The sequence below is a fragment of the Otolemur garnettii genome, unplaced genomic scaffold (assembly GCF_000181295.1).
Source record: "Otolemur garnettii isolate 467f Iridium unplaced genomic scaffold, OtoGar3 scaffold00097, whole genome shotgun sequence".
In the NCBI taxonomy this organism is placed as follows: Eukaryota; Metazoa; Chordata; class Mammalia; order Primates; family Galagidae; genus Otolemur; species Otolemur garnettii.
In genome coordinates this window covers 3,097,509-3,125,071 of record NW_003852492.1, presented here as the reverse complement: position 1 = coordinate 3,125,071, position 27,563 = coordinate 3,097,509, and the positions used below count along the sequence as shown (strand labels likewise).

Sequence of the window (27,563 nt, the reverse complement as noted above, 5' to 3'; positions counted from 1 at the left end):
AAAAAAAAAAATAGAAAAAACTAGCCGGGCATTGTGGTGGGCACCTGTAGTCTCAGCTACTCAGGAGGCTGAGGCAGGAGGATCACTTGAGAACAGGAGTTTGAGGTTGCTGTGAGCTGTGATGACATAGCACTCTACCCAGGGTGATGACGTAAGATGGAAGGGAGAGAGGGAAGAAAAGGTAAAGAAAATATGGTTTATACACAATGCAATACTCTAAGAAGAGGGAACTCTGTCACTTACGATGACATGGATGGACAAAAGGACATTATCTTATCGATAAATACTCAGAGAAAAAAAAGACCACATGATGTCACTTTTCTGTGGACTCGGAAATAAAAAGGCAAACGCAACCCTGGGCTGGACTGGGGGCAGGTGGGGAGATGTGGTTAAAGGATACAAAATCTCAGCTGGACACGAAGAGCCTGTTCGAGAGATCTACTGTACAATGTGCCGACCACACTTAACAGTGTATGTATGAAAACTGCTATGAGTACATTTTCCCATGGCAGGTAAACCACAGGTATGGTGTACGTTAAATAGCCCCATTTGGCTGATCCACAATGTATGCGTATTTCAAACCATTACGTTGTACACCATACATATCCAAAATGTCAATTAGAAATACACCAGAAAAAGGCCCAGCCTGGCCTCTCTTAGAATCATGAGCAGAGTCATGCAGAATTGAGGCTGGAAGATGAGCTTGGCTTGTAAGTGGAGGTGACTGTGGGATTGGATCCTCTAAGACCAGCGGTTCTCAACCTGTGGGTCACGACCAATAGGAACTGTATTAAAGGGTTGCGGCATTAGGAAGGTTGAGAACCACTGCCCTAAGACCCAAGGAAAGCTAGTCCAAGGTCTTCAATTCACCAGTGAAATACCCTCAACCCCTAGGGCCAAGCAGTAAGAGCAGGCAGCCAGAAACGGCACCCGGCACCCAGTGCCCAGGAATACCAGTCCTCATGTGAACACACACAGATACTGTATGCTGAGCGCCACTGCCAGACACCTCAGAAAAGGGCATCATGACAGCCCAGGGTGAGAGACAGAAGGCAGCATCCAGACAGAAGGCCTCTCGGGGGTGGGGTGGACGGGAGAGAACAGTCCCTCAAAAGTGAGACTGAGCTGGCACAGACCACAGCTTACCTTGGCCATTGTATAACTCTCTTTGGCTCATTGTGTCACCACCTGGTATGCAGACCATAAAACTGCACTGTGTGGGGTGGGCTGGAGGAGGAGACAGCTTTCTGCACGCTCTGTGCAAGACTCCTCGCACAGGCAGGCGTCGTCCGCACAAACTGGTTCTCAGAGGCCAAGTGCTTAACTGCTTTGTCTATTCACCAGTTAGAAAAAGACGGCTTTCTCCTGGTTGGTCTCAACAGCAAAGGGAATGAAGGTGCCGCCTTGGCAAAGCCAAAACGGCAGCCACTTTCTAACTGCCCGTGTTTGCGGAGAGAAGCAGGTGGCCAGCTGATTAGAAACACACAGATCCTTCCTGTTTTAACTTTGAAATGAATTATATGATTGTTGTAGACAGAGGTCACTGTTCAAGCTTCTCCAAGTCCCTGACTGCACAGAATTAACTGTAATTAATTAACAGAGTCCACTACTAGGCAGGCCACCGTGGGGCATCCCAGCTGGGCATCCCAGGGAAGCCACCATCAGGGTGACCCCGGCAAGCTCAGGCCTCTGGGCCAGCATGCAGGAGAATCAGACAAAACCCCGTGAAGGGCCCCCACCACCTGCCACCTTAGGCAATCTGGAGCCTCTCTCTTTCCTGGTCTTCTTAAAACTCACCAAGCACATCTAACCAAGTAGTTCTCAAGCCTTCTGTTAAAAGATGCACAGCCCTGTCATCCAAATGGATGCTCAGCCAGTCACAGTGGCTCATGCCTATAATCCCAGCACTGTGGGAAGCTGAGGTGGGAGGATTGCTTGAGCTCAGGAGTTTAAGACTTGTCTGAGTGAGAGTGAGACCCCATCTCATGAAAAAAAAAAAATGAAAAACCCAGCCCGTGTTGCAGCGAGTGCCTATAATCCTGGTGGCTTTGGGAGACCAAGGTAGCAGGATGCCCACAGCCCGAGTCTGAGGTGCAGTGAGCTATGACACCACTGCACTCTGCTCAGGGCATAGGGTAGGACTCTCTCGACAAAGAAAGTATACCCAATAAAGAAATCCTCAGAGGGTACATAAGCAATTAATACAAATGATTACCTACAGGGAATGCCGGGGAAGGCAGAGAGGGAGGTAAGACTTCTTTTTTAGAGTTTTGACTTTTAAGGCATGTAAATTTATTACCTCTTCAGAAAAGGAAGGAAGTTGGAAGAACAAATCCAGAGTGGCTGGTCAGGGAGCTGCTCTGGCGGAAGGGGATGGGAGGGCAGCTGGGGCAGCTCAGCCACGTTCCTCCTCCCTCACCTGGGGTCTCAGTGCCACTGCCACGGCTCTCCGCGTGTGGACACCAAAGGCCTGGCCCAATCTCTTGCTTTACAGACAGGGAGTGAACACCCAGGGGGCCTGGCTTACTCTCTGGGTCTTTCTTTCCACGGGTCCCCTTTAGAAGGGTCAGATACATCCTCAAGAAGACACAAAGCACTCAATCCTTTTAAAAGATTTATCTTTAATTAAAAAATAAAAGTTATCTTAACATATGTGCATTGCAGCTTCAGAGATGGAAACTGAATGAAGCAAGAAGAACAAGGCTTGTCAGTTCTTAGGTCACATCACCATCTTATAATGGATACAAAGGCACACGTGTCTTCAAACACACAGACTTGAACTCCGAACTCCCTTCCCCGGTTTTTGTTTTGCCCTCCTTTACCCTCCCCCCACAAACAAAACAACCAAAAACATTAAATTCTCTTTTTAAACTACAGAAATAAGTGCTGAGTCAGCAAGGAGCCTGGGCATGCTCCCCACATGTCTCTATGTGTCCCTGCATGGATGACCGGCTGCCCAAGGTGGCAGGGAGAGAGCCAAGTGCCCTCCGCTGCACCCCAGGGCAGGGCTTGCAGCACAGACCCGGCCCCTACAGCCGTCACCCCAGCTCGGGCAGACAGCCCCACGGTGCTGTCACTCTTAGTCAAGGTCTTCCGTGCTTAAGGCAGCCTTTCAGGAAGAGAAGTCTAAAACCATCACGTCCTCCTCAAATGCTGGTGATGGAAAGGCCACCGGGAACAGTGTGTGGGAGGGAGGCAGGTGGATCTGCTCCCTCCAGATCACCAGGCTGGTGCAAGTTTTTCTCTCTACACTCCCCGCTTTCTCTCTTTTCCCTTCTTCCCTGTCTCCCTCTTCCCCCCAAAAGAGTTCTACTTTAGCTTAATGGGGGAGGTTCAGAAGAGACTACTGGCAACTCCTGGGCCTGGCCTGGTGGTTCTGTCCTGTCTAAGGGGCAGTCGCCTGCTACAGGCTCTGGGGCTTCGCAGAGCTGCTCCTGGCCCTGGGGCGGCTCTGGGAGCTCCTGGCTCTGCACCTGGCTGTGCATCTTCTCTTCCGCTTCAATCTCCTCTGATGTGGGGATGGAGTTCTTCTTGGGCCGGCCTTTGGGTTTTGTGGGTGCTTCCTGCCCACCTTTAAGAACCTGTGTGAGAAAAAGTTATTAAATCCGAGACATAATAACTCCCTCCCTCCAGCTTCTTGCTCCCCCGTATAACCGCCCGTGACATCAACACCATTCCTTCTCCGCAGCAAAATCACAGTTTTGTCTAACAAAGACATCTTCCTTCCTCAAACGCTCTATGTGCTTTTAATTAATATCATACATTTTGGTGCTGAATAAAGTGGTCTTAGACACACAGAAAATTCAACTTCAACAATAAGGAAAGAAATGAAATTAGAATGTTAATACACTACCAAGTTGACGAGATATAAAAAGACAACGGTATCTGTAGCAAGGAGGAAAACAGACACCAACACTCTCTTGAAAGTACGACTGATGCCCTTTCATGATAATCAGAGAATTCAAATCAAATGTGTTAAAATGTACGCTCTTCTCCTTGACACAAAAACTCCTCCAGCTAAATTCTAAAGATGTCATCTATTGGAGAAATATTCATTCAAATCCTTTGCTCACTTTTAAATCTGGTTGTCTTTTTATTGAGTGGTTAAGAGTTCTTTAGTCTGGGTACAAGTCTCTTAATCAGATATGAGATTTACAAACATTCATCTCATTCTGTGGGTTTTCCCTTCGTTTTTAATTTTGATGAAGTCCAGTTTCTTTTTCCTTTCATTGTTTGTATTTTGTTGTCCTATACAAGAAGGTTTTACCTAATTCAAGGTCACGGATTTGTACTCCTGTATTTTCTTCTAGAAGTTTCATAGTTTTAGCTCCTACATTAAGGCCTATGATGTGTTCTGCATTAATTTTTTGTGTGTGGTATGAGAAAAACAGTGAGTTCTCAATGAACACCTCCTCTTAGATAGAAAAATCAGCTTAACCACTGTACTTTTCACCCAAATAGCTAACACATTTAAGAGGGAACTTTTAAGAGGCAGAGACACTGACAGAAAACACCCCTAGGGAGAAGACATCCCTCTCTCCCTTTTCACGTAAGTCAGTATCTGATTTTGATTTCAGTCTGAGTGCAGGCTTTTGAAAGCACCTAAATGTGCCAGGATGGAATTTACGTGTTGAAAGCAGCTCTACTCGGCATGAAAGAGGTTATACAAAAGTGAGTTGCCCCATGCAGTAATCAAGTCAGACGAGGGCAGGACCAAGGAAGCCACCTAATTGGCAGAGGAAAGGCCAGCCCAGCAATTAGAGAAAACCACCCACACGGCCCGGACAGATCCCACCTGGCTGTTCTCCTACATGAAGAAAAAAAAAAATCAAAACAATCAGACCATTTTCTAAATGAAATAAAACATTCCAGAGCAAGCCGTAATTAGGGGGAAACCCCCCTCTGTCTGCTTTCTGCACTTGACCTCTGGCCCCCTCTTCCAGCACACCTGAGAGATGCAATTATCTCCACACTACCTTCCACCCCGCGTGCACACTCACATGCACACTGTGGCCCTCCCCCCCAATTATTCCTGGAGCCAATTTCGTCTCCTTGGTCCAGAAAAGCCAGACGGCCCATAGCACAGAGGGCACGTGCCCCTCTCTCCCTGTCAGGACATCCAGCACACCGCCTACCTGTATTGGCCACACCTGTGCACAGGCTGCCGCCTAACTCTAAAACTAGGTCTCTAAACGCTCTGTTTCTGAGGACGTCAGGGGCCTTTGCTTCCTTCCTGAGGTGCTTAGGCAGGGGACAGAGAATGTCAGGAGAAAACTTCTCTCTCCCTCACTTTTCAGACAGAAAACTGAGCTGACAGAGTCTGCCAATGTCAAAGACCAAAGCAAGGGAAGAGCTGAGATTGGAAGACAAAACCCTTAACCACTGGGACTCTTAACACCTAGCAGTATTTCATCCAGCATAACGTGTAAGGGGCAGGCAAAATGTGCCACTGCTCTGGATCAGGTATTTATTTGCAATTACCCAAGTGCCCAGCAGACTCCAGGCTGCAGATTATTAGTGGGAGAGATCTGGCTGCTTCTCTCTCTCTCCTGGTAGCTTTATACAACAGCAGGGGCCATGGAACTGATGACTGTTCCCATCAGGCTCAGAAACAAGTTTGGATTCCCCAGTGGGGCTCTCCTCCCGGAACACTGCTGCCCACACTAGCTGACTTTCTCCGCCTTCAGGGGGATGTTCCACCGCACCTCCAGCAGGTCCCAGCACAGAGTGGGAGATGGCTGGGGAGGGGACTGAGAAAGGACAGGCACCTGGGACTGCTACTAAGCAAAAGAAAACCTCGGAGTTTGGGCAGTTCGGATCCCCTGGATTTTGAGGACAGGTAAATAGTAACAACAGCAGCAGCAGCTAATATCTCTTGGCTGTATCTTACATGGCAGGCCCTGTTCTAAGAGTTTTAGACATGAGCCCAGCTAATACTAACAACCCTACAAGGTACATGTTAGGCATTTTACTGATGAGGAAACAGGAACACAGAGGTTAAGTAACCCACCCAAGATTACGTAAAAAAGCTACTGCTAACAGTTTCATAGTGTCACTATCTGGAAATGGTGAGAGATTTGAACAACGATGGTGTGTGGTGTGGACCCATCGAATTCTGAGATCCAGAGAGGAAGGGAGTGTCCACCTGGACCCTCTCACGGAACAGAATTCCACTGTAGAGCAGAGAAAAGCCACTGAGGACGGAGAGACCGTCAGCCTGTTGTGAAACACCCCAGGTCCTACTGAAATGGAATAGAGGGTGAGCATCATCTAATGTGCAAGATTTACCCAACCGCTATAGCTTACACGCTGACCAGTCAGAACTAGTCAGAGATACTATCTCTGTTCTGGCAGGGCTGCCTTTGGCAGGAGCGTGAATAAGTCTGAGAATCAAGTGCTAATCTTTTTCCAGTTCCAATTAGGTTACTAGCCTTGAGACATCTTTATTACCCAATTATCTTTTTCTTTTCCTCTCCAATACCTGAAGAGATAGCTTTGAAAGAGATTTACCGAGAAAATACATGAAGCAATCAGGATCTCAACAATGCCTTGCTGTTCTAAGGGAGTGGAGTGAACACAGTCCCCCACAGTTCAGCTCCCACCGTTTTGAAGTACTTAAGTGCCCCCAAGGGCTCTGTCCCTGCCTTCTGCCTGCAACCCTCTTGCCACCCTCACTTGGCACATTTCTATTCAGCCACTAAAGTTAATGTCGATGTCCCCTCTTCCATGAAGCCCTCCCTTCTCTGATTCTGAACCCTGAATGTCTCCTGTTGTTGCCTTGATCTCTGTCTATATAATGATGACCTTAGTTGGCAGGTCTTGGCCCCCGTCTTGACGGAGGACCTTCTTACGAGATCTAATGGATGGTTCATGCCCTATCTTTGCATCTCTGTTGCCTTAGTGCTCAATAAGTTACTGTAAACGGCACTGAAATCTTGGCACTCTTGTTTCCTGAGAGGACTGAATTGGGTTGGCCTACAGAATGTTCTGAGGTTAAATCTGCTGAGTTTCTTCCAGTTGGGTTTATAAGTCATTGATAGCCATCGACGGCCCAGCCACACTGTGCCAGGAGCACAGTGGCTGGTGAAAAACAAGTGACGTCACAGGCAAAGGCTCCTGCGTGGTCCCATGGGTCCTGGGCGGTGCTGGCAGAGAGGCCGCTGTCAACCCCTTAATCATCTGACTCACGAAGAGATTGATGATAACCAATTTAAACAATGCCTCTGCTCACTCGAAACATTGATTTCCATGCCGATGATTGACGAGGAAGGAGGTGGGTGGTGGAACTTGCCCAGAATGGGCCAGGGAGAGGCAGGCACGGGCACGGCCAGCGCGGCTCACTCCCCGATCAGGCTCTTTAGAGACTGACACCCCCCCCAAAGCTCTCCACCATAGCAAGTTTCACTTGTGTCTCAGCATTTGCAGAGTTTGGGGAATGGTTATTTATTTAAATGAATCCATTCAGCCTTCAATCTCAACTTCTCCCTGCAACCTCCTCTACCTCCTCTCCTCTGAACTTGGATGAGCTTACAAGTCCATAATAAACAACCAGCACCTAATTATAATGTGCTCCCTACCTGCCTCCCAGGCCTTGTTTCCCTAATAGGTCATCAATTCTTAGTTCTCTAATAGATCACAAAGGTGGGGCTTATATTTTAATTCATTCCTATAGTGCCTAGGACAAGGCATGGCTCACAGGAGATATTCAACACACAGTTGTTGATTCATGCATCATGTGGGCGTTTCTACACGCAACTGGTGTCATCGCCTTACTTCACAAGCAGTGCAGGACAAGGCTGCCTCCATTGGAAAATCCTTCTATTTCAGGGTCAGGGCCCCCAGTGGAAATGATGAGGTTTGCCCAGGAATTCCTTTCGGAGACTGTAAGAATAGCTGCTTGTTGGCTCAGCGCCCATAGCTCAATGAATAGAGCACCAGCCACATACACCAAGGCTGGCAGGTTCGAACCCAGCCCAGGCCAGCTAAACAACAACAACTGCAAAAATAAAAAAGCCAAACATTGTGGTGGGCACCTGTAGTCCCGGCTACTAGGGAGGCTGAGGCAAGAGAATTGCTTAAGCCCAAGAGTTTGAGGTGGCTGTGAGCCATGACACCATGGTACTCTACTGAGGGTGATTCTGTCTCAAAAAAAAGAAAAAGAATAGCTGCTTGTTGACTTTTTTCCTAATTTTCTGCATTAATATTCACTTGTAATTTAATTTTTTTCTCATTATTAGCAGATAAAACCACAAAATTAAGAAAATATCCACTAAAAACAGAGTTGGGGGGACAACTTAGTTATTTGGTTATTGTGAAAAAAGAGATCATATTCCAGCCCTTAAAATACCAGCAAATGGCTTGCGACCAGATGGGTTAGCAAACTAGAATGTTAGGAAGGATGAAATGGTTGGTCTGTACACGAGGAGAAAGACCCAGGGAGACGCAGGGCGTGTGGGTTGTCATTTTCTTTGATTTCTAAGGAAATTGTGAAAAGGACTATCCCTCTGGTTAGCAAATCCAGATCGAGAGGAACAGCCCACTCTACCGCTCAAATTCCCTTCCCTCCAGAGGCCTCCCCATCTGCAGCCCAAACCACCACACTGTCCCTCCTGCCACCCACCAGCCCTGCAGTAAGAATCCTGCCCGCCAGGATGGGCACGGGGGTGGGCACTCTCCTTTCTTACCATTTTCTTCCATTTCATCCTACGATTCTGATACCAAGTCTTCACCTGCAGCTGGGTGAGCCCCAGAGACTGGGCCAAGTCCAACCTGGAAGGCACAAGAGACAAGGGAAGGGTGAAGAGACAGAGGGCAGCAGAGACCACACCCTGCTGATTTACTCGGGCACCTGCCCCCGAAGCTGGACTGCCCCCTTCATATGCCAATTCTTCCCAAAAAGGCTTTTCTTTCCTTCCGAGGATCCCATGGAGGAAAATCTGGGAGGCTAAGAAACAGATGCCCTGCCCGTGCCCAAGGACACTGGGCCAGGGTCCAGCCTGGAAGACTCTCTGTCTGAGAAGGGCAGCTGAGCCTTATTCACAGCCCTTTCCTTGACCTGACGGAGTCTTCACTCTGAGCCTCCACAAATGAGGACTCTGAGCCAAAGTCCAAGCTGAAAACAGAAGGTAAAGCTGTCAGTTCCTCCTGGGGCCTCACTCACGGCTGCAGAGTCTGTTCTAGTCCTGTCCCTGCAGGTCAGTCCCGGCTCATCCGATCTGCACCCTCCCCCCAGGTGGTTCGATGGCCTCCACTTGTTTCTGGTCACTTCCCATGTATGATTCCTTCCCCTTGGCAGCAAGAGCAAAGCATATCTTCCACTTTTATGCTCACAAAAGTGCTTATTATCACCTTCCTAAATCCAGAACCAGGGCTCAGAAATACCTTCTGATGGACTGATTCATTCCTTGTAGCTGCCCTAAATTGTTACAATGATTAAAATGTGATGGATAAGTAAATGTTATACTGTTTCCAAGGAAACATTAAATCCATAGCCCCTCCTGCTTCCTATCCTACTGCTAATCACAGTTGTGCATTTCCTCTGTGGCCATCTGGAAAGTCCTAAAAGGCAGAGCTGTTCCTGGGACGTGTGCAGCTGGGGCTAAGACCAAGGACACAGCAGCGATCTCCAGAGCACCAGGCCGCCCAGGCTCCCTGCTCACCCTGACACGAGCTATCTCATCTCTATTCCTTTACCACGCTGTGAAGGAGGCCCAATTATCCCCATTTTACAGATGAGTGATTCGAGATTTAGGGAGATTAGAATCGGTTAGCAACTGTGTCCAAATCCTGCCCACTCCCTGGTTTCGCAAATATAGTTTTATTAGAACACAAATACACTCATTTGTTTATGTATTATCCGTGCTGCCTCTGGGCTACAGCATCAGCGCTGAGTTGTTGGGACAGATCACAGAGCTCACAAAGCCTAGAATGTTTACCGTCTGTCTCTGTCCTAAGACACTTTGCTGAACCTAAGGAGATCGCAGCGGGCCCCAAACTCCCTAACCTCTGACTTCTACAGCACCTCCCTACAGGGGCTCACCCCCTACTGTACAGAGGGCCCCAAATAGATATACACACTTTTTTTTATTAAATCATAGTTGTGTACATTGATACTTTCATGGGGTACAGTGTGTTGTTTCCATACACAATTTGAAATACTTTCATCCAATTGGCCAACATAGCCTTCATGTCATTCTCATAGTTGTTGTGTTAAGACATTTATATTCCACATTTAGGAAGATTCACATGTACCCTTATAGGATAAACCCTAGGTGTGATCCCAGCAATCACCCTCCCTCCACCCATCCTCCCCCCGTGTACACACATTTTAAGAGGAAAAGCTATCCCATTTGTGCCTGCCTCGTGGTGACACTAGCATTTGCTTGATTAACACCATTCTAAGTGATCATCATACTATACTTTGCTACTGTAATTCAACTCAACTTTGAAACATGATACATAGACAATAGCTCTTAGGTTGTGTATGCATTTTGGGGGGCACCCCTGGTATTTGTGTAAGTTGGGTCTGTTAAAGGGAAATGTAAGGATGCCCCACCCCCACCCCACGGAGTAGCAAACAACCCGAGTAGGGTCATGGAATGAGAAAGCCTGGTCTGCACCTGGGCTTCCCCTCAGTCCTGGAGACTGTAACACTGACCCGCATGGGTGAGAAGTCCAGGTCCGCCTGAGGACCAGCTGAAGGGCCACCTCCTCAGGCCAACAGCAGCGGCCTCCCTACAGCTCCAACCCTTCTCAATGATGCAGCACGGACCTTTAACACAGCAATTTGGAACCGCCTTAGATAGGGCTTGGGCAGTGACCACCACTTTTTGAGAGGCCCAAGTTTCTGCACTGGCTATTTGTGGATCTAAGGCCCACATCTCACACAAGCCTGCACTGCCACAAGCCCGAGCCACAGAGAGTCTCGGGTGCATTTTCTCAGCTGCAGCTCTCTCTGCCCACGGACATCTAACCTGCATGGAGACCAACAGATACCACCACGGCTGCTCCAGCGGCTGGTACTCCCTGTGCAGCCGTCCAGTCACCCTGCTCAGACCACAGAGCACAATCTAAATTCCCGGTAACAAGCAGGATTTTCCTTCAAGGGACTTTGCAACGGGTCTTAAATCTGTCCCTTTAGATGGTGCTGGAAGGTGTAACAGGCAAAAGCCAGTAAGTTCCCAACACCAGCAGCACTTGGCTCTCCCCACTGAGGAGAAACTGCTTCCCTGGCAGTCACCCACAAAAGAACCCAGAACCCAGGGGCCCACAGACCTCTGGTCGCCCAGGCCTCCCTGGAGGCAGGTCCTCTGGGGGCTCTGCAGTGCCTCCCCAAGCCCAGTTCACCTGAGGCCGTCAGGTGCATGAGTCAATGGAAGGTTCGGTTCACAGCTCTGCTGCTGGGTTAGCAAGTGGTGTTAGCTCACTTGGGAAAAATGCAGCCCTGACTCACTCTGGCTACAGAAACAGGCTTCACTGTCATCAGCTTCCTCTCATTACCTGCCACCGTTACAAATTCTCACTTCCCTGCATATTCGCTTAAATGGGGTCACCTAGGAAACTGCAGACACAAACACAGAGGAGGAGGCTGAGGGCTGAGGGAGGAGGCAGCGCTGCTCGTGGCCCTGGTCACGTAGGGAGGTGAGGAACATCTGAGCGGGCGGGTTAAGGCAGCGGCCTCCGTGCCAGCCAGATGTGTCCTCCTCAGGCAAATGAATCCAGCCTGTGTAGGTCACCTGAGAGATGCCTGGGCAGGTATGAGGAAGCCTTAAGAGGTTTATCAAGAACTAACATTTCTGTAAAAACATCCTCTGACTTCTAAAAAACAAGCCTTAAATTTTGCCCATGTATGAAAAGCCTTTTTAATTAACATGTTACCACTTGTGCAATTCCCCCAGCTGCATGGGCCACGGGGCTCTCAATTATAAGCGGGTGGGGCATCCGAATGTCCATTTAATGTCTGGAGATCCCATCTATTAATACTGGTTCACAGACCTGTCTCCATGGTCTGCCCAAAGGCACCCCAAATGCATAAGTCAAAAACAGAACTCACCCTTTCCCTACTAAACCCGCTCCGTCCTCTGCCTTTCAACTTGAGTTGATGGCGTCCCCATTTACTGGAGACCAGACTCAGGGAACCACAGAATTCTCAGCTTCTGCTTCTTCCGCCAGTGTTAACTCTGTCCACTCCATGTTCAGAATCGTTCTCCCCTCTGTCCTCACCTCTCTATTGCCCCCAATTCAGTTCTGCAGTGATCACCCCTGGATTCTCTAACTGGTTTCTCTTCTCCACCTTTTGCCTCGCTGACCCATCATTTACAGCTCACGGCACTCGCTGCAGAGACAATTCTAAAATGTACACCTGGGCTTGGTACCTGTAGCTCAGCAGCTAGGGAGCCAGCCACATACACCCCACTGCCTGGTTCAAACCTGGCACAGGGCCTGCCAAACAACAATGACAACTGCAACAACAACAACAAAAAAAATAGCCAGGTGTTGTGGCGTGTGCCTATAGTCCCAGCTACTTGGGAGGCCAAGGCAAGAGAATTGCATAAGCTCAAGAGTTTGAGGTTGCTATGAGCCGTGACGGCAGTCTACCCACGGGGACACAGTGAGACTCTGTCTCAAAGAAAAAATAAAATAAAATAAAATGTACATCTGGTCATGTCGCTTCCAGCTCATAAGGTCACTGACTGTCTAAACACCCAAGTTCTCAGCCAGGCATAGGAGGGGCTGCCCACCTTTCAGCTTTATCCCCACCTCGTCCCCATTCCCTCCTTCAACCATTTGAAGTTCCCTCGACATACTCAGCAAGACGGGCTTCTTTCTCTGCCTTGTGTGCCATCCCCTTGATGTGGGATGTCCCTCCCAGAAGCAAACCTCTTCCTAAATGTTACCTCCTCTGGGAAGTCTTCCCAGCTCCATCAGACACACTCAGCAATATCTCGTGTTCCTATTGCACTCAGCACCACATGGGCACCAGGACCTGGCTCCCTGTGTCACATTCAATGTCATCATCCCTTCCTGTGACCTCCTTCACAGCACAACTCTGCCAATTTGGGGACTTGTCATCCCTGCCACAGTGCCCAGCACCCAGAACACCTTCGGTGAACAGCTGAGAGTGCCTGGTTCATTGAACCAGCAGCCAAATTCCCTTTCAGTCAGTAATTCGCAGACTCCTTGCTCACTTAAATGTTTGTTTATCAAAGAGCTTAGGAGATTCACTTGTGCTTCCATCCCTTTTTCTTTGGTAGGACTGGGATCAAACCTGATATGGACACAGCAGTTGGAAAAAGGAGAGAAAAGGGGCCGGGAAATCCCCCCAGTAAGTAGGACCATGCGTTAGTTCAGCCACTGCACAGTGAGTTTGAGGGTCACACTCCAGGCATATTCCTGCAGTTAAAATAGCAAATTAAAGGGGGGAGGGGAGGTTTGGAAGCTCCGAGGAAAGGGAGCCCATCTGGTCCTCCTGGCACCAGCCAACCAGTTCTGACTTGGTGTCCAACAAGTTCACTGGCAGGTCTGAGCTCGTCAGCCTTTCCCAGAGAGAGGCAGGCTAGCCGCTGAGTCAGCTGGGAGGTAGGACGGTGGAGAGAGCAGCAGAGTGAGGACTGGATTGCGGATCCATTTCCAGGTCTAGTCCTGCTGCTGCTGAGCACAGTGAGAGCGGCTTTACAAACCAAGACTGTCTGCCAAGTCAGAGGCTGGGCAACCTTTGCTAAGCTTGACCTCACTTATTACACTGACAGGGGTCTGTTAAAGTATGGAGAGAGAGTGAAGCGTGTGAGTGCAGCCACAGGCTCTCGGGGCCGTGTGGAGTCCCCGGGCCAGGTTCTGTTAGACCAAGGCTGAGACAGCTTGGGCCAAGGCAAGATTCCCACAGTGGGTCACAAAAACAGTCTGTTTTGGCTCCATGATCCATACCAGGAGCAAAAGGAGTCTCCCTCCTCAGGGGCCTTAGCCAGAGTCCCCGCCCTGCACCCTCACCTGTCTGGGGTGGACAAGTACTTTTGCTTCTGGAACTTCTTCTCCAGGCCCATAAGCTGAAGCTCGGTGAAGATGGTCCGGCTCCGGCGTGGCTTCTTCTGCCGTGGTGTGGGCTGCTCCGTCTCCGACTCACTGCTGGCCAAGGCCTCACCGCCCGGGGCCTCGGAGGAGACCACCTCAGTGACCGGGCGGCAGGCCAACGCCTGGGCGATTCCCGGGGTGGCAGGGACCAGGTGGGAGATGACTGCGGGCTGTCGGGTGATCACCGAGAGGAGAGGATATGCCCGGAGGGAAGAGGAGCCTGGAACACAGACAGGGAGGAGGGTCACCGAGAGGAGCAGGTGGAAGGAGGCCACGTGGGGAGACCTGGCTGGCTGGAGGGCCTCCTGCTCATAGGAGTAGGGATGGAGGAAGCAGAAGGAGCAGGCAGCAAGGGGTCTGTCTGCGGGACACTCAGAACAAGAACAGGTCCTGTGAGACCTCCAATTCTACACAAATATTTCCCCTCTCTCCCTTCTGAACCTCTAAATTCTTGGCCAGTGGGATGAAGCAGATGAAAAGTAGTCAGAAAAAGCCAGAAATACTTCAGAAACCCAAACAAGATTCCCTGAGAGTCACCCGTGTATTTATAAGAAGACACGTCCCAACTATGAACTCCTGCAGAGAGGTCTAATGTTCCTGAATCAGCATGTGTCAGAGCCGCAGGACACTTTAAAATTATTTAATTCAACTCTCTCATTTCAGAGATGAGCAAACAGGCCCAGAAAGTTCCAGAGACTTGCCTGAAATCACACAGCGAGGGAAAGGCAGATTCAGGAGTCAAACCAAGTCCTTCTGGCTTGAACTCAAGGCTCTATCTCCACGTTGTAAATCCCGAGTGCCCTCATCATCTAGAAGGAGAGGACCTGTAGCTTATCAGTCCCCTGAGATTTCAGGTGCCCACAGTGCTGGGTGAAGGGGGCCTCTCAGGCACCGATGCTGAGGCTGGTTATCAGTGTCTGTCACGGTCGCACGTGGAGCAGCCTACGGGGCATCTGTACTAGTTATGCCTCTCCTGCCTCAGGAATGTCAAGGAAGAGTACCTTCCTGTCCAACAATCTGCTCAGTCTTTGAAGTTCAAGTAAAGAGCTCTTTCCTTTCCTTATTCGAGGAGCACCATGTTTAAAATGTCCCGATCATCACCTGTGCAAGTCATTTTATCTCTCAGTTCTGTCACATGTAAGGTAAGAATAGCTGATCTCAAAGAATCCTTCAAATTCTTAACACACCAATGTCACAAAAGTCCCTTCATCCCACCATTAAGTGTCTGATGGAAACGGGAAGACCCAGGGCTGCCCTGTGGGACTCCCTCCAGCCCTGCCACGGGGCTAGGAGGGCAGAGCTGGCATCTGGGCTGACCGGCGTTCCTGCCACTCTGAGTCAAAGCCAGCCACTGACATCACAGAAGCCCCCAGGGTGGGAATCGTGTTTTCTCTTCTCTGGGTTGGTGTTTCTCTTCTTATTCTCCCCAGGCCTCTGTTTTGGACCCCACTCATAGTTATTAAAACAAATAGCTTCCCTTGTTCTTTGAGTATGAGTGTAATTCCAACAAGGGCCCAGGGAAACCAGAGAGTTGTTAAGTAACAATAAATCACCAAGTACCACGGCTCCATTAACTCTCCTGCCAACTCTTAACACTTGAGGTTGTGTGTTATGGATTCTTTTTAAGAGAAAAAAAAATCATCTGGGAATTTCTACATATAAATAGCATGAAAATGTGAATACCTGGGCTTGTGGATTGCATCTCACAGTACACATGATGAAATGATACTTCTTGAAAAAGAATATAAAAACTTCTTTAACGGGCTTAAGATATTTCTCATCTCAAATAATGGACTGCTTTAATTCTGCCTTTTCTTTCAAAAAAGACTCACTTTCTTTAGCCGGCTAATTTATAATCTAGAAACTCAATAACTTATCAGCACAGGAAATGACGAATTGCCTGACTGTAAGTAAGGCTTTTTATCATCTTTCTTTTTTGTAAGAGAGTTAACCTTTTTTTTTTTTTTTTTTTGGCCTAACACTGAATAATATTTGAAAGTATAATAATATAGCTAACATTGGCAAGGATATGGGGAAATAGACACATATATTGGGGGGGGTGTAAAACAGTATAATCTTTTAGGAGAAGGAACTAAGAGGTGTCTACCAAGTTACCAACCGGCAATGCTACAGTCTGGGGTCTATGTGTACAAAGATTTACGTACACGCATATTCACTGCAGTCTCATTTATGAGAGTGAAAAGTAGGAAATAACCCACACACCCATCAACAGGAAAATGATTACTAATGTGTGGTATAGTTACAGTGTGGATTACAAGGTAACCACTATAAAGAACTATCTCGGGCCGGGCACGGTGGCTCACACCTGTAATACGAACACTCTAGGAGACCGAGGCAAGAGGATCCTTGAGGTCAGAACACGGAGACCAGCCTCAGCAAGAGTGAATCCCCCATCTCTATCGAAAATAGAACAACTCTCCTGTAGTCCCAGCTACTTGGGAGGCTGAGGCAAGAGAATCGCCTAAGCCCAGGAGTTGGAGGTTGCTGTGAGCTATGTGATGCCACGGTATTCTACCGGGGGCAACACAGTGAGACTCTGTCTCCACACAAAAAAAAAGAAAATAGAAAAACTCAAGGGCATTCTGGGGGGCACCTGTAGTTCCAGCTATTCAGGAGGCTGAGGCAGGAGGATCACTTGAACCCAGGAGTTTGAGGCTGCTGTGAGCTCTCATGATGGTGGTGCTGTCCTCTAGCCTGGACTACAAAGTGAGACTATCTTCTCAGAAAACAAAACTACAACAACGAAAAAACCTATCTCTATAAACCGTTATCGGTGGATAACTAGAGAGAGAAACTATATATGAATGAATATTGTTAATATGAGAAAGTACATAAAATCTAAAGAGAGAGCTGGGCTCATGTCTGGGAGGCCACGGAGGTGGATTGCCTGAGCTCAGGAATGCCAGGCCAGCATGGGTTAGAGCAGCAGTTCTCAATCTGTGGGTTGCAACCCCTTTGGGGGTCAAGCGACCCTTTCACAGGGGTCATCTAAGTACATCCTGCATATCAGATATTTCTATTACAATTCATAACAGTAGCAAAATTACAGTTATGAAGTAGCAATGAAAATAATTTGATGGTTGGGGGTCACCACAACATGAGGAACTGTATTAAAGGGTTGCGGCATTAGGAAGGTGAGAACCACTGGGGTAGAGTGAGATCCTATCTCTAAAAATAGCCAGGTTGTTGGGGGGGATGCCTGTAGACCCAGCTACTAGGGAGGCTGAGGCAAGAGGATCTTTTGAGCCCAAGAGTTGGAGGTTGCTGTGAGCTGTGACACCACAGCACTCTACCAGGAGCAACAAAGTGAGACTCTGTCTCAAAAAATAAATACGTGAAATGAAATACAAAGAGAGGAAAGTATAGTGTAAAACAATTTGCATTATCATTTAAAAAAAAAAGCCTCTCCCATTGTCTGTATTTATAAGTGAATTTTTCAAAGGCCTACAAAGCTAGTTACCACACTATTAACAGTGATAACCTCTGGGGAAAGGGTGGGACTAGAACAGGATGAAAAGGAATCTATTTGTATTCACCTAATCCTGTTTTCAACCCTGCCATAAACATTGATTGTCGGGGCCACACCCTGCTCTGGAAGCTGGGGATCCTCAGTGAGTACTAGGAAGCTGCACCTCCGCAGAGCTCACACTGCAACCAGGAACACATACGTACGATGCCAGGTAGCAACGGATTCCCCATTCACAGTACAGCACCACCACGGATGGGTGCAGGCATGGGAGAGCAGGAGTCAGGGAAGGCTCTGTGGGGGGCGGCCCCGCAGGCAAGTGTCTCCACAGAGAAGACCCTTAACAAGGCTGCCCAGCGCACCCCAGGCTGAGAACCAGCAGGTGCAGAGCCCTGGGGGAACCAGTGTGGGTTTATGGAACAGCAAGAGGGCAGAGTGAGCAAGAGGGAACGTCACGGGACAGAAAAACATAGGGGGCTTAGCTGGACCCACATCATGCAGGGTCTCGTAGATGGAGATGAGTCATAGATTTTAGACTTTATTCATAATATGATCAAAGGCCATAGGCGAGCAGTGAGCTGGGGAAGGACAGGATCTGAGGGACGTCGCCGAGGGACCCTGTGGCTCTGGGTGGAGGCCGGGTGGCAGCAGAGGCTGTGTGGGCAGAGAAACAGTGAGCAGGCCAGGCTGTGTTCTAGACCCAGAGGCAGCGGTGAGGGCGTCCGACTTATGGTTAGAGTGGAAAGGACTCGTGAAGAGCTGAGTGTCCGGTCTGAGACAGGCGCCAGGTGATGCCTGGACTCTCAGCAACTGGAGGAAGGAAGGGCCTTTTACTAAGACAGGAAAGACTGGGAAAAGAGGGTGGTGTCTGTGGCTGTGGGTTCAAACCCGGCCCAGCCAAAAACTGCAAAAAAAAAGAGTGGGCAAAGAGCAGGACTGGCCCAGAAGGCGAAGACTTTCGTGTCAGAGTCGCTGGTACACATCTTGCAAATGTGAAAGAGGCAGCTGGATAAACCCTCCCCAGTGCAGGGAAGAGGCTGGGGTGGAGACACCACTTGACTCCTGGGAGTGAATGTGGCATTTTGAGCCATGGGATTGCATGAAATCACCAAGGGAGTCAGCGGGATAAAGAAGTAAGGAAATCCAAGGATTGAGCCCTGGGGCAAGCCCCCCTCGGAGGCCATAAGGAGAAGAGGAGCAGCCAGAGAGACTGAGCAGGGGGCAGAGAAGCAGTGGGAGCCAGCATGCCGGCATCCAGTGCCTTGATGACACGTTTGCATTTTGCACATGAATGTATTATCTTTGTAATTAAAAAAAGGAAAGTTAGATTAAATGTCCTTTAAGTTTCATTTCCATTCTAAGGTTTTATTAATAGACGTTCAATTTGTCATCAAAGTACAATCATTTATTCACCCTCTGAACCCATGAGTAGTTGAAATTTTTCCTAAAAAGCTAGGCCAAGAAAACCGAAGCAGAAATCCCAGAAATGGAGTATAAAACTTTTTTTTTTTTTGAGACAGGGTCTCACTTTGTGGCCGCTGGTAGAGTGCCCTGGCATCATAGCTCACAGAGACCTGTAACTCTTGAGCTCAAGCAATTCTCTTGCCTCAGCCTCCTGAGGAGCTGGGACTGTAGACAAACACCACAACGTCCAGCTAGGTTTTCTATTTTTAGCAGAGATGGAGTCTCCTAATTGCTCAGACTGGTCTCGAACTCCTGAGCTCCAGCAATCCACCCACCTTGGCCTCCCAGAGTGCTAGGATAACAGGTGTGAGCCACAGTGCCCACCCTGCAGTTGAACTTTAGAATCAACTTTGTTGGGCTCTAAGAAAAGCAAGTTCCACTAAAAATTAGAGTTGCACTAACCTTAAAGATTAACATATAGAAAGATGATTCTACTGGTGATCCCATCCTCTGGTAGGATGAAAAACAATTGCTGGTTATTTTAAAATGGCTTTTGGAGATGTATGTCATTTTGTTCCATAAAGCTTAAACCTAATAAAAACCTTCATGAAATTTTAAAAATAAAAACAGAACTTCTGAGAAATGACGGTGATTTCAGGCAACGTCCCAGTCACCAACCTCTACAGTTTCAAGAATCATGACCCCATGTTCTGATGCAAAGTTAGCAATAAAACTGTGCTCTCCCCCCACAGGCTGAGGGCTCCCCACTGATGTCCCACACAAGGCCACTGTGATGCTAAGAAACATTTTGGGGTCTCAGGAAGACCACCACTGCAAATAACTAGAATTGCAATGCGGCACCGTCTTGAGTTCCTGGCATCTGATACGTCTCCAAGGCTCAGCAGAGCAAGCTCGGCTGGAGTGGGAGGCAGAGGGGTAATGTATATGCCACAAAGCCCTGAGTCTCCTGAAAGGCAAACCCACTGGGAGCAGAAAAGTGAGACAAAATATACTTTAGCCAGCTGCTTACTGACTTTTCTTGTTCTGATATACGGCCTGACTTCCAACCAAACAGCATCGGCCTGGAGCTTTAATTTCACAAAGCATTCACATACTGCTCAGAAAAGCACTGTGAGATAGCCCAGCTGTAGATCTATTTTTTGGCTAAAAACCAAATTTCGGTGTTAAGAACAGGGTAAAATTATAAACTAATGCACGCATTAGGAGGCACTCTGTGTACCGAGAGGGCAGATCAGTTCTAACCCTAAGTACATCTTCCTCTTTTCCTGAGAATTATCACTGTGTGACGAGGTGGGCTGAAGACAGCTGCCTGCTACTCTGGGTCATTCATACACATGTGTGAAATTCAAGCACACTATCTGCTACTGAGAGGAAGTCGTGACTCCCATAAACCAACAACACCGTTTAAACAGACACACTTTTAGTTGACAGCGCAGTGTAAACATGACCCACACTGGATGCGTTTTCTAACAGTTGTTTTTGTTTAACCAGGGTTTCCCTATAGGCCGAGTATCACATAACTGTGTGTGTCATATACTTGGAAATGGCTCTGCCGAATGTTTGTCTTTTTTGAAAGTCTGTTTCTGGATTAGAGAACCCTGGTATACTTGTGGTTGGCTATGCTGAGGGGCACCTGGGGAGTCTGGGGGGATGTGGAACATGGTGCTGACGGCTGGGAGCTGTCTGCAAACTTGCGGGTGCAAACACGTCCGGCGCTGCTGATCCTGGCACGTCTCCTCAGTATGCTCTTCACGGCAGAAGCTACAGGGGTACCTGAACCCCAGAGCGGAATCCCCGAACAGTCATTTCTCTGCTCATACACACCTGAGGGCTGCTCATCCACTCTCCAACATACCAGTCCCCAGATTGACTCTCCCACGCCCACTCTTCCGGTTTACACAAGCGAGGAGCGCAGGTCTGAGTGGGTAAGAGTCTCTGACTCCCGCCTGGCTGATTTACATTCCAAGAATGTATGACCTACATATGCGCAGAAACCTCCGAGGGACGAGGGACACACACAAAGACTTGGGCACAAACGTTTCTGGGTAGCCCGAAAGGACTCCACGGAGAAACTGGGTAGCTGTAACTGCGTTTCCTAGGAATATAAAGAAACTTCACTTTTTAATTCTGTGAAGGCAAAAAGTGGAAACCTAATAATCACATGTATATGTAAAAATAAAAAATGAAATTAAAAAAAATCTTCAAATCACCACACCAAACTATTCCCCACGGCTCCCAATGCTACCAGGTGGCTGGAAAGCTGGGGTGGTGGGGAGAGTACGACTTTTTTTACGCCTGGCTCACAGGGTGACCTTGCACAGGTTTCCAGAACTTTCTTAGTGTCAATGTTCTCATCTGTAAAGCCAGCTCAACAGCAGGTCTCCCTCCTAGATCACTGTGAGTGTTAATGTGTTAACATATGTGAAGTGTCCAGGGCCCCTGCAGTTGTTATCAGTTCCTTTTCTTTGTGTTAACATATGTGAAATGTCCACGCAGTTGTTATCAGTTCCTTTTCTTTACCTCCCTTTATTTGGTTTCGAGCTGCTCTGTGACTGAGCCAAATTAAAGTGCACTAATTTTCTTACAAAGAAAGCAGACCTACCTGAGAAGTAGGCATATGGATCCTCTTAGCCTCTGTGCGTTCACATGCAAAGCAAGACTCAAAGAGGTTCTCTTTGTCCGGTGGAGGCTTCCAAGGCCCCTGCAGCCTTGGATGGAGACTGGGAGCAGGGAGAGAGCTAAGAGAAGTTAGCGGAAGTGCTGACCTGGCTGGACAGCCTCCTGAAACTACCAGCACTCCAGAAAAGAGTGACTTTGGTTTTGCAGACCTGTAAAAAAAATTTCACAGAACGGCTTGAAAGTTCCAAAGCACAGCCCTTCCCAAAGTTAGTACCCCACAAGGAAGGATGGAGTTGGAGGGACACAAGACAGAACTATTAAGTCAACTTCTAAAAACTGCAGGGGAACAGGAATGGGGTGTGGTTAAAACTACTTTGCACTGTCCTGTGCTTAGGACTCAGAAAGGCTGAGTGAGAGTCAGCAGTGCCCAGACGTGAAAGTTCAGTGACTGTGTGTCCACACATGTGATCTGTAGGCGTGGGAGAGAGGAAGGAAAGGAATACAGAGCCTCCGAGCTGCCTTTTAGCCTGTGATACACCAAGGGGCTAGGCCAGCAAGATCTCACGAAACAGACACACTCTCTACAGGAGTGGTTTGCGTGGCTGGAGAGAAGAGAACGTGTTTTAAAAGGCCAACTCAAAGGCTTACAAAAATATCTTGGCCATTAACACCCTCATTTTTAAAAAGGGAGGAGCATTTGATGAGTTAAGTGCAAATGAATTAGAAACATGGCCTGAATGAATTCCAAACCATACGAGATGGCCGTGACGTAGACTCTGGACTGACCATCTAGTAAAACAAAAACGTAAGAAGACACAATATGACATCAGGCCCTACTGTGACTCTGAAGACTTCATGACTAAATAAAAAGAAAAATGAACAAAAATTAAAAACATAAGGTTAAAGAGCACTTAAAAATAAAAATTAGGGCGGCACCTGTGGCTCAGTGAGTAAGGCTCCGGCCCCTATATACCAAGGGTGGTGGGTTCAAACCTGGCCCCGGCCAAATTGCAACAACAACAAAAATAGCCAGGTGCTGTGGTTGGCGCCTGTAGTCTCAGCTACTTGGGAGGCTGAGGCAAGAGAATTGCCTAAGCCCAGGATTTGGAGGTTGCTGTGAGCTGTGTAACACCATGGCACTCTACCGAGGGTGATAGAGTGAGACTCTGTCTCTACAAAATAAATAAATAGATAAATACAAATTAGACAGCTGGAGTGGGGAGAAAACACTGCAGGGATTTGGAAAAACAAAGAAAGCCTGGAAAATAAGCAGAGGACGCCACTGCAGTGCCAGTAGGCTGAGAGCATCACCCCACCTTTCTGGATTCTCTGTTTTGCAAAGAGACAAGCTCAGTCTTATGACACTCAGTCTGCAATGTCATCAGCACTGTAGATGCCCACAAAAACACTGGGCTGTGCCGGGAGCCAACTAAGGTCAACTAAGCTAGGCCAGCAGGGAGGTTTCTGGACCATCCACCCTGCAGCCTGCGCCACCCCTTGTCTCCCTCAGCCCAGGCACACATGGCAATGGCATGGTCGTTCTCCTCCCAGCCTGGCGGTTTTCATATCCACCCACACCTGCTTCCATCCACACCTCATAGGCACTTGCTGCCTGGAGCAGCTGCTGCTTGGTAGAAAGGACTGATGACTCCCACCTTCACCCATTCCTGCGTTTGGTGTCCTCACTCACCCTTACTTAATTCAAACCTTGAATTAAGAGTTAAGTTGTTTTCTCATCTGTTTCTCACAAAGACTGCAAACTTCCTTAGGACAGAATTTTTAAAATGCATCTTCCTAGCACTTAACGCTTTATCAAACTGGCTTTTACCTGGAATGAGAAGACAGAGGCTGCAGATGTGGTTCAAAGCCCTTGGGGCTGCCCAGCCTTACCCAGGGCGTATTTTGAAGTGTCTGTGTTCTCGTCTACCAAATGGCAATTACAGGACTTCTCCACAGCATCTTGGAGGATAACCCTGGACCATGTGTGTGCAATACAAGAACTAGTTCCAAAAAGGCACAATCTTTTTTTCAAACGTCCAATCTAGCAGACCCGACTAATATTCCAATTTTACAGATGCCTCTATTTGCTAAGAAATCCTAACACTGCTCTCTTGGGTTGACCTAATCCCTTTGCCTCATCCCTGTGCTCAATAATGTCTAGCAAAGGTCCTGGCATCCCAGAAGCAGAGTCTGCACAAATTTTACCAGGATGAATCTTCTGGTCCACTTTGTCATCGTCAGAGAACTCTACTAAACAGCTGCTTGGTTCTGTGCTAACTGGAAAAGACTGGGAGAGAAAAGGCTCTTGACCTCCGGCCTCGAGAAGCTGACTAACCCAGTGATGCTACGCTGGGCCGCGGCACCCGGGCGTGTCGTGTGTGAGAGGAGCTTAGGTGTGCTGTGAACATTTTTGAAATTCATTAATTATTTTGAAAAGAAGCTCAAAGCACACTAAATATATTCCCTTTTTAAAATTTTTTTAATCAACATAATTGAGATGTTCTCTGAAGTTTAACCATAGGTTCAAGTGTGCGATGAGATCAAAAAAGGTTGAAAAACACTGCTGGAGACTAAGAGTTAAAGAGGAAGACAAAGAGGCATGGAGCAAATGAGCCGCGGGAATCCGGGCAGACAGCTGGTTGCAGAGAGCAAGGCCTGGACGGGGTGAGCTGCGAGAGGAGGAGGGGCAGGTGGTGAGGGTGAACGGGGAAAGGACTCCAGAGGCTGTCAAGGGAAACCCAGCAGGGCCCCGGAATCCACCAGCCTGGACTGGGGAGAAGAGGGGCGGTCACACAGAAGAAGCAAGAAGACTCAGGACCCCGCAGTGACTGCTGGATGAGGGCTGCCATGGAGAAAAGACTGAACTCCACAGTGTGGGGATGCCCGGAGAGAAAAGACCAAACTTATGATTTGAGGAGACAGCCAGACACCCACAAATCAGGGACAATCACAAACTTGGGCTGCCCAAAAGGGCTCTGAGACGGATGAATGGATTTTACACAGAACCAGAGTGGAAGGGCTGAATGTGGAATTCATCTCCCAAAAAGAAAGGCTCAACTGCAGAGGAGGAAGGACTGGGCCTTGGGGTCCATCTTCATCAAGAGGCTGGACCAGGAAACAGAACCAACAGAGGAGACAGACAGTCCTCTTAGGCCATGGTACTCCAGCCAACCAATGAGTGGGGATCAGTGAAAATGGCCAGAGGGAAGCTCAAGAAAGGTGAATTGTCAACAAGGTTCCTCATAATTGAATAACAGCAATTTGACATAAGTTTTGACACTTTCTTCCCTTCTCTAATACTTCCAGACCTCTATTTAGGAATCTCCACCAGGCAGGCTCTGAAGATATACACAACATCAGGGCACTAGGAAAAGCTTCTAGAAAAAGCCACTTATCCAGAGGGGAGGGTAAAAACCTACCAACCAGGTACAACGACCTCTACCCAGAGTAAGGGGCACAGTAAAAGCCCAGACGTAAGCAGAAAAGGCATCCATGTAACAAAAACATTCATATTTGGGTGGTGCCTGTGGCTCAGTGAGTAGGGCGCCGGCCCCATACACTGAGGGTGGTAGGTTCAAACCCACCCCTGGCCAAACTGCAAAACAAAATAAAACAAAAGCATTCATACCCTCTTAGTATTTTTAAAGAAAAAGTAAAAATAAATTTAAAAAAACTTTTAAAAGCCACTTACTTTTCTGTAAGTGGCCCCATGAGTCCTCAGGCAAGCTATTGACTACCCAGAGTGTAGATCTGTCCAACTCAAAATATCTCATGTCAAAATGTAATTTCAACATATTGATTGCCACACTAGAAAAAAAATTTTTTTTCCTGGGGGTATCATTACAAAAATAGAATTAAAACTTCAAAACAAAATGATCCCTTCTAATTCAATGAAAAAATTGTTATTGTCGTTGTTTTTATTTTCTTCTATGGTGAGTTATATGTGATTCACTTGGTGCTAGAATCAATTTTTACAATGCAGGCCATGTGAGTTGTATGTGACTCACAACATACTTACTGAATTTTTTTCTGAGAATTGAGTCTTTTGTCATCCCACAAGTATTTAGTTGTGTCTGGAGTGGACTTTGGGTGGCTCTGAATGACCTCTTCTGAATCATTCCCCCTCAGTATGTATGACATAGTCAGATGATCAAATACTATTATACTGATTCTATTCAAAGAGTGGAATGTTCACCAGGCAAATGTTCAAGGAGAAACGCATAGTGAGACGTTACGGTGATCAGAGAACACAGCCCAGCCTGGGTGGTGTGCTTGGGCAGGCTGGCTGGAGGGCAGGGAGACGTGCAGATTGACCACAAAAACAATGAACAGAGGTTCCACAGCTTCACGAGGCTCCAGACTCAAAACTAGTGTGAGTTAAATACAACTCACATGGGAGTCAATGTGTTAAAAACCCAAACTGATTTGGTTCTTCTCCCTGTGCTTTCTAATCTTAGTTTAAATATCTTTATGGCTTGCTCTAGCTGCAAAGAATTAGAAACAAAGTGAGATAAAAGAGAAGAAAATTTAATTCCCCTCAATAAATTATGGAATACCTACTACAGGTACCATGCCAAGAACAGAGGATAAAATAATCCACAAGACAGACGAACCTTGCCAGGTTATGGCTGAGCCAGCATGGCAGACAATTTAAAAAGACGTAGTTCAGGGTGCTATAGAGCAGGAGGGTTTATTCTAAACAAATTACAGGCTATCGGCATTCCCCTGAAGGCGTAGTATTTAACTGAGATTCTAAGGATGAGGTTAGATTCCAATCTGAGACCAACGGGGAACAATAAAAATGGACAGGTAAAAGTTTAAGATATTCCAGCATAAATGTACCCAAATTTGTCAAATTCTGTGCAAAGAGAAGGTGCAAAGCCAAAACACGCAGGAGGAAAAAGGCATCTACGCCTTCCTGAAAAGTACTTAGGCTCAGTGGTTAGGGCACTGGCCACATATACCAAGGCTGCGGGTGCGAACCGGGCCCAGGCCAGCTAAACAACAATGGCAACTGCAACAAAAAAATAGCCAGGCGTTGTGGCAGGCGCCTTTAGTCCCAGCTACTTGGGAGGCTGAGGCAAGAGAACCACTGAAGCCCAAGAGTTTGTGGTTGCTGTGAGCTGTGACACCACAGCACTCTACCAAGGGCAGCATGGTGAGACTCTGTCTCAAAAAAAAAGAATACTTAAAGAACTGCTGATGCTGAAAATGGTTCCACTGAGTGAGGAAAAGTGGTGTGAACTGTCCGCTGGAACATGAAGGCCAGTCCTCACACCAGAGCTCTCAAACACAACAGCGTCTGGTGAGGCCCCAAATAGAGTGGTTAGAAGCCCCCCTGACTGCGCTGGTGACTGGCATCACACAAGCATCTCCACACCATGTGAACAGACACATGATTTCTGTGGAATCCCACTTATTTTCTCTTTCTGGCAGCACATTTATTTTCTGACAAAAATGAACTCAAATATTGCACAGCTCATGTGCTCAGGGGACATAAAACTATGTGGCCAAAAGGACTCCAACTTTGAGGGGGGATGAGATGTTCTGTGTTCAGTGAAGGGATCTCATCAGGCAGAATGAAAGTGGGCCTCTCCCCTTTCTTTTACTCAAGCTGTTAAGACCAAATGGCTACAAACAGGTCCCCAAAGAGTCATGGGGAAGTTTCATATCAGACATCAGTGTTCACTCATTGAGTCTCACTCTTGAAGGTGCTCCTATAATAAGCGGTAACAGTAGGAATAACAGTAGTAAGACTTTGCAACACAACGTACGTCAGTCCCACAGACCATGGTACCCAACTGGCCGGCCAGGATCAAGGACAGTTGTTCCTTACAGCACGAAGGCCTTGCCCTTGCCCTGCAGAGGCCCAAACCCTGCCTATGAGCTTCAGCAACTCCAGCAAGCCTTTAGACCACAGTGAGATCAGAGAGTCAAACCCTGCCTATGAGCTTCAGCAACTCCA

General features: G+C 47.8%; 1 protein-coding gene across 1 annotated transcript in view; it reads right to left on the bottom strand.

Moving 5' to 3' along the window:
- Positions 1 to 2,806: 2,806 nt before the first annotated feature.
- The window catches only part of BARX2 (BARX homeobox 2), a 62,605-nt gene continuing 37,848 nt past the window's right edge, over positions 2,807 to 27,563 (bottom strand). Inside the window, exons 2-4 of the mRNA XM_003795899.1 lie at positions 13,987 to 14,287; positions 8,685 to 8,769; positions 2,807 to 3,581 (exon numbers count right to left, since the gene is read on the bottom strand). Coding sequence (XP_003795947.1) covers positions 3,315 to 3,581; positions 8,685 to 8,769; positions 13,987 to 14,287 — 653 coding nt within the window. The 3' untranslated portion in view covers positions 2,807 to 3,314. The remainder of the gene's footprint in view (positions 3,582 to 8,684; positions 8,770 to 13,986; positions 14,288 to 27,563) is intronic.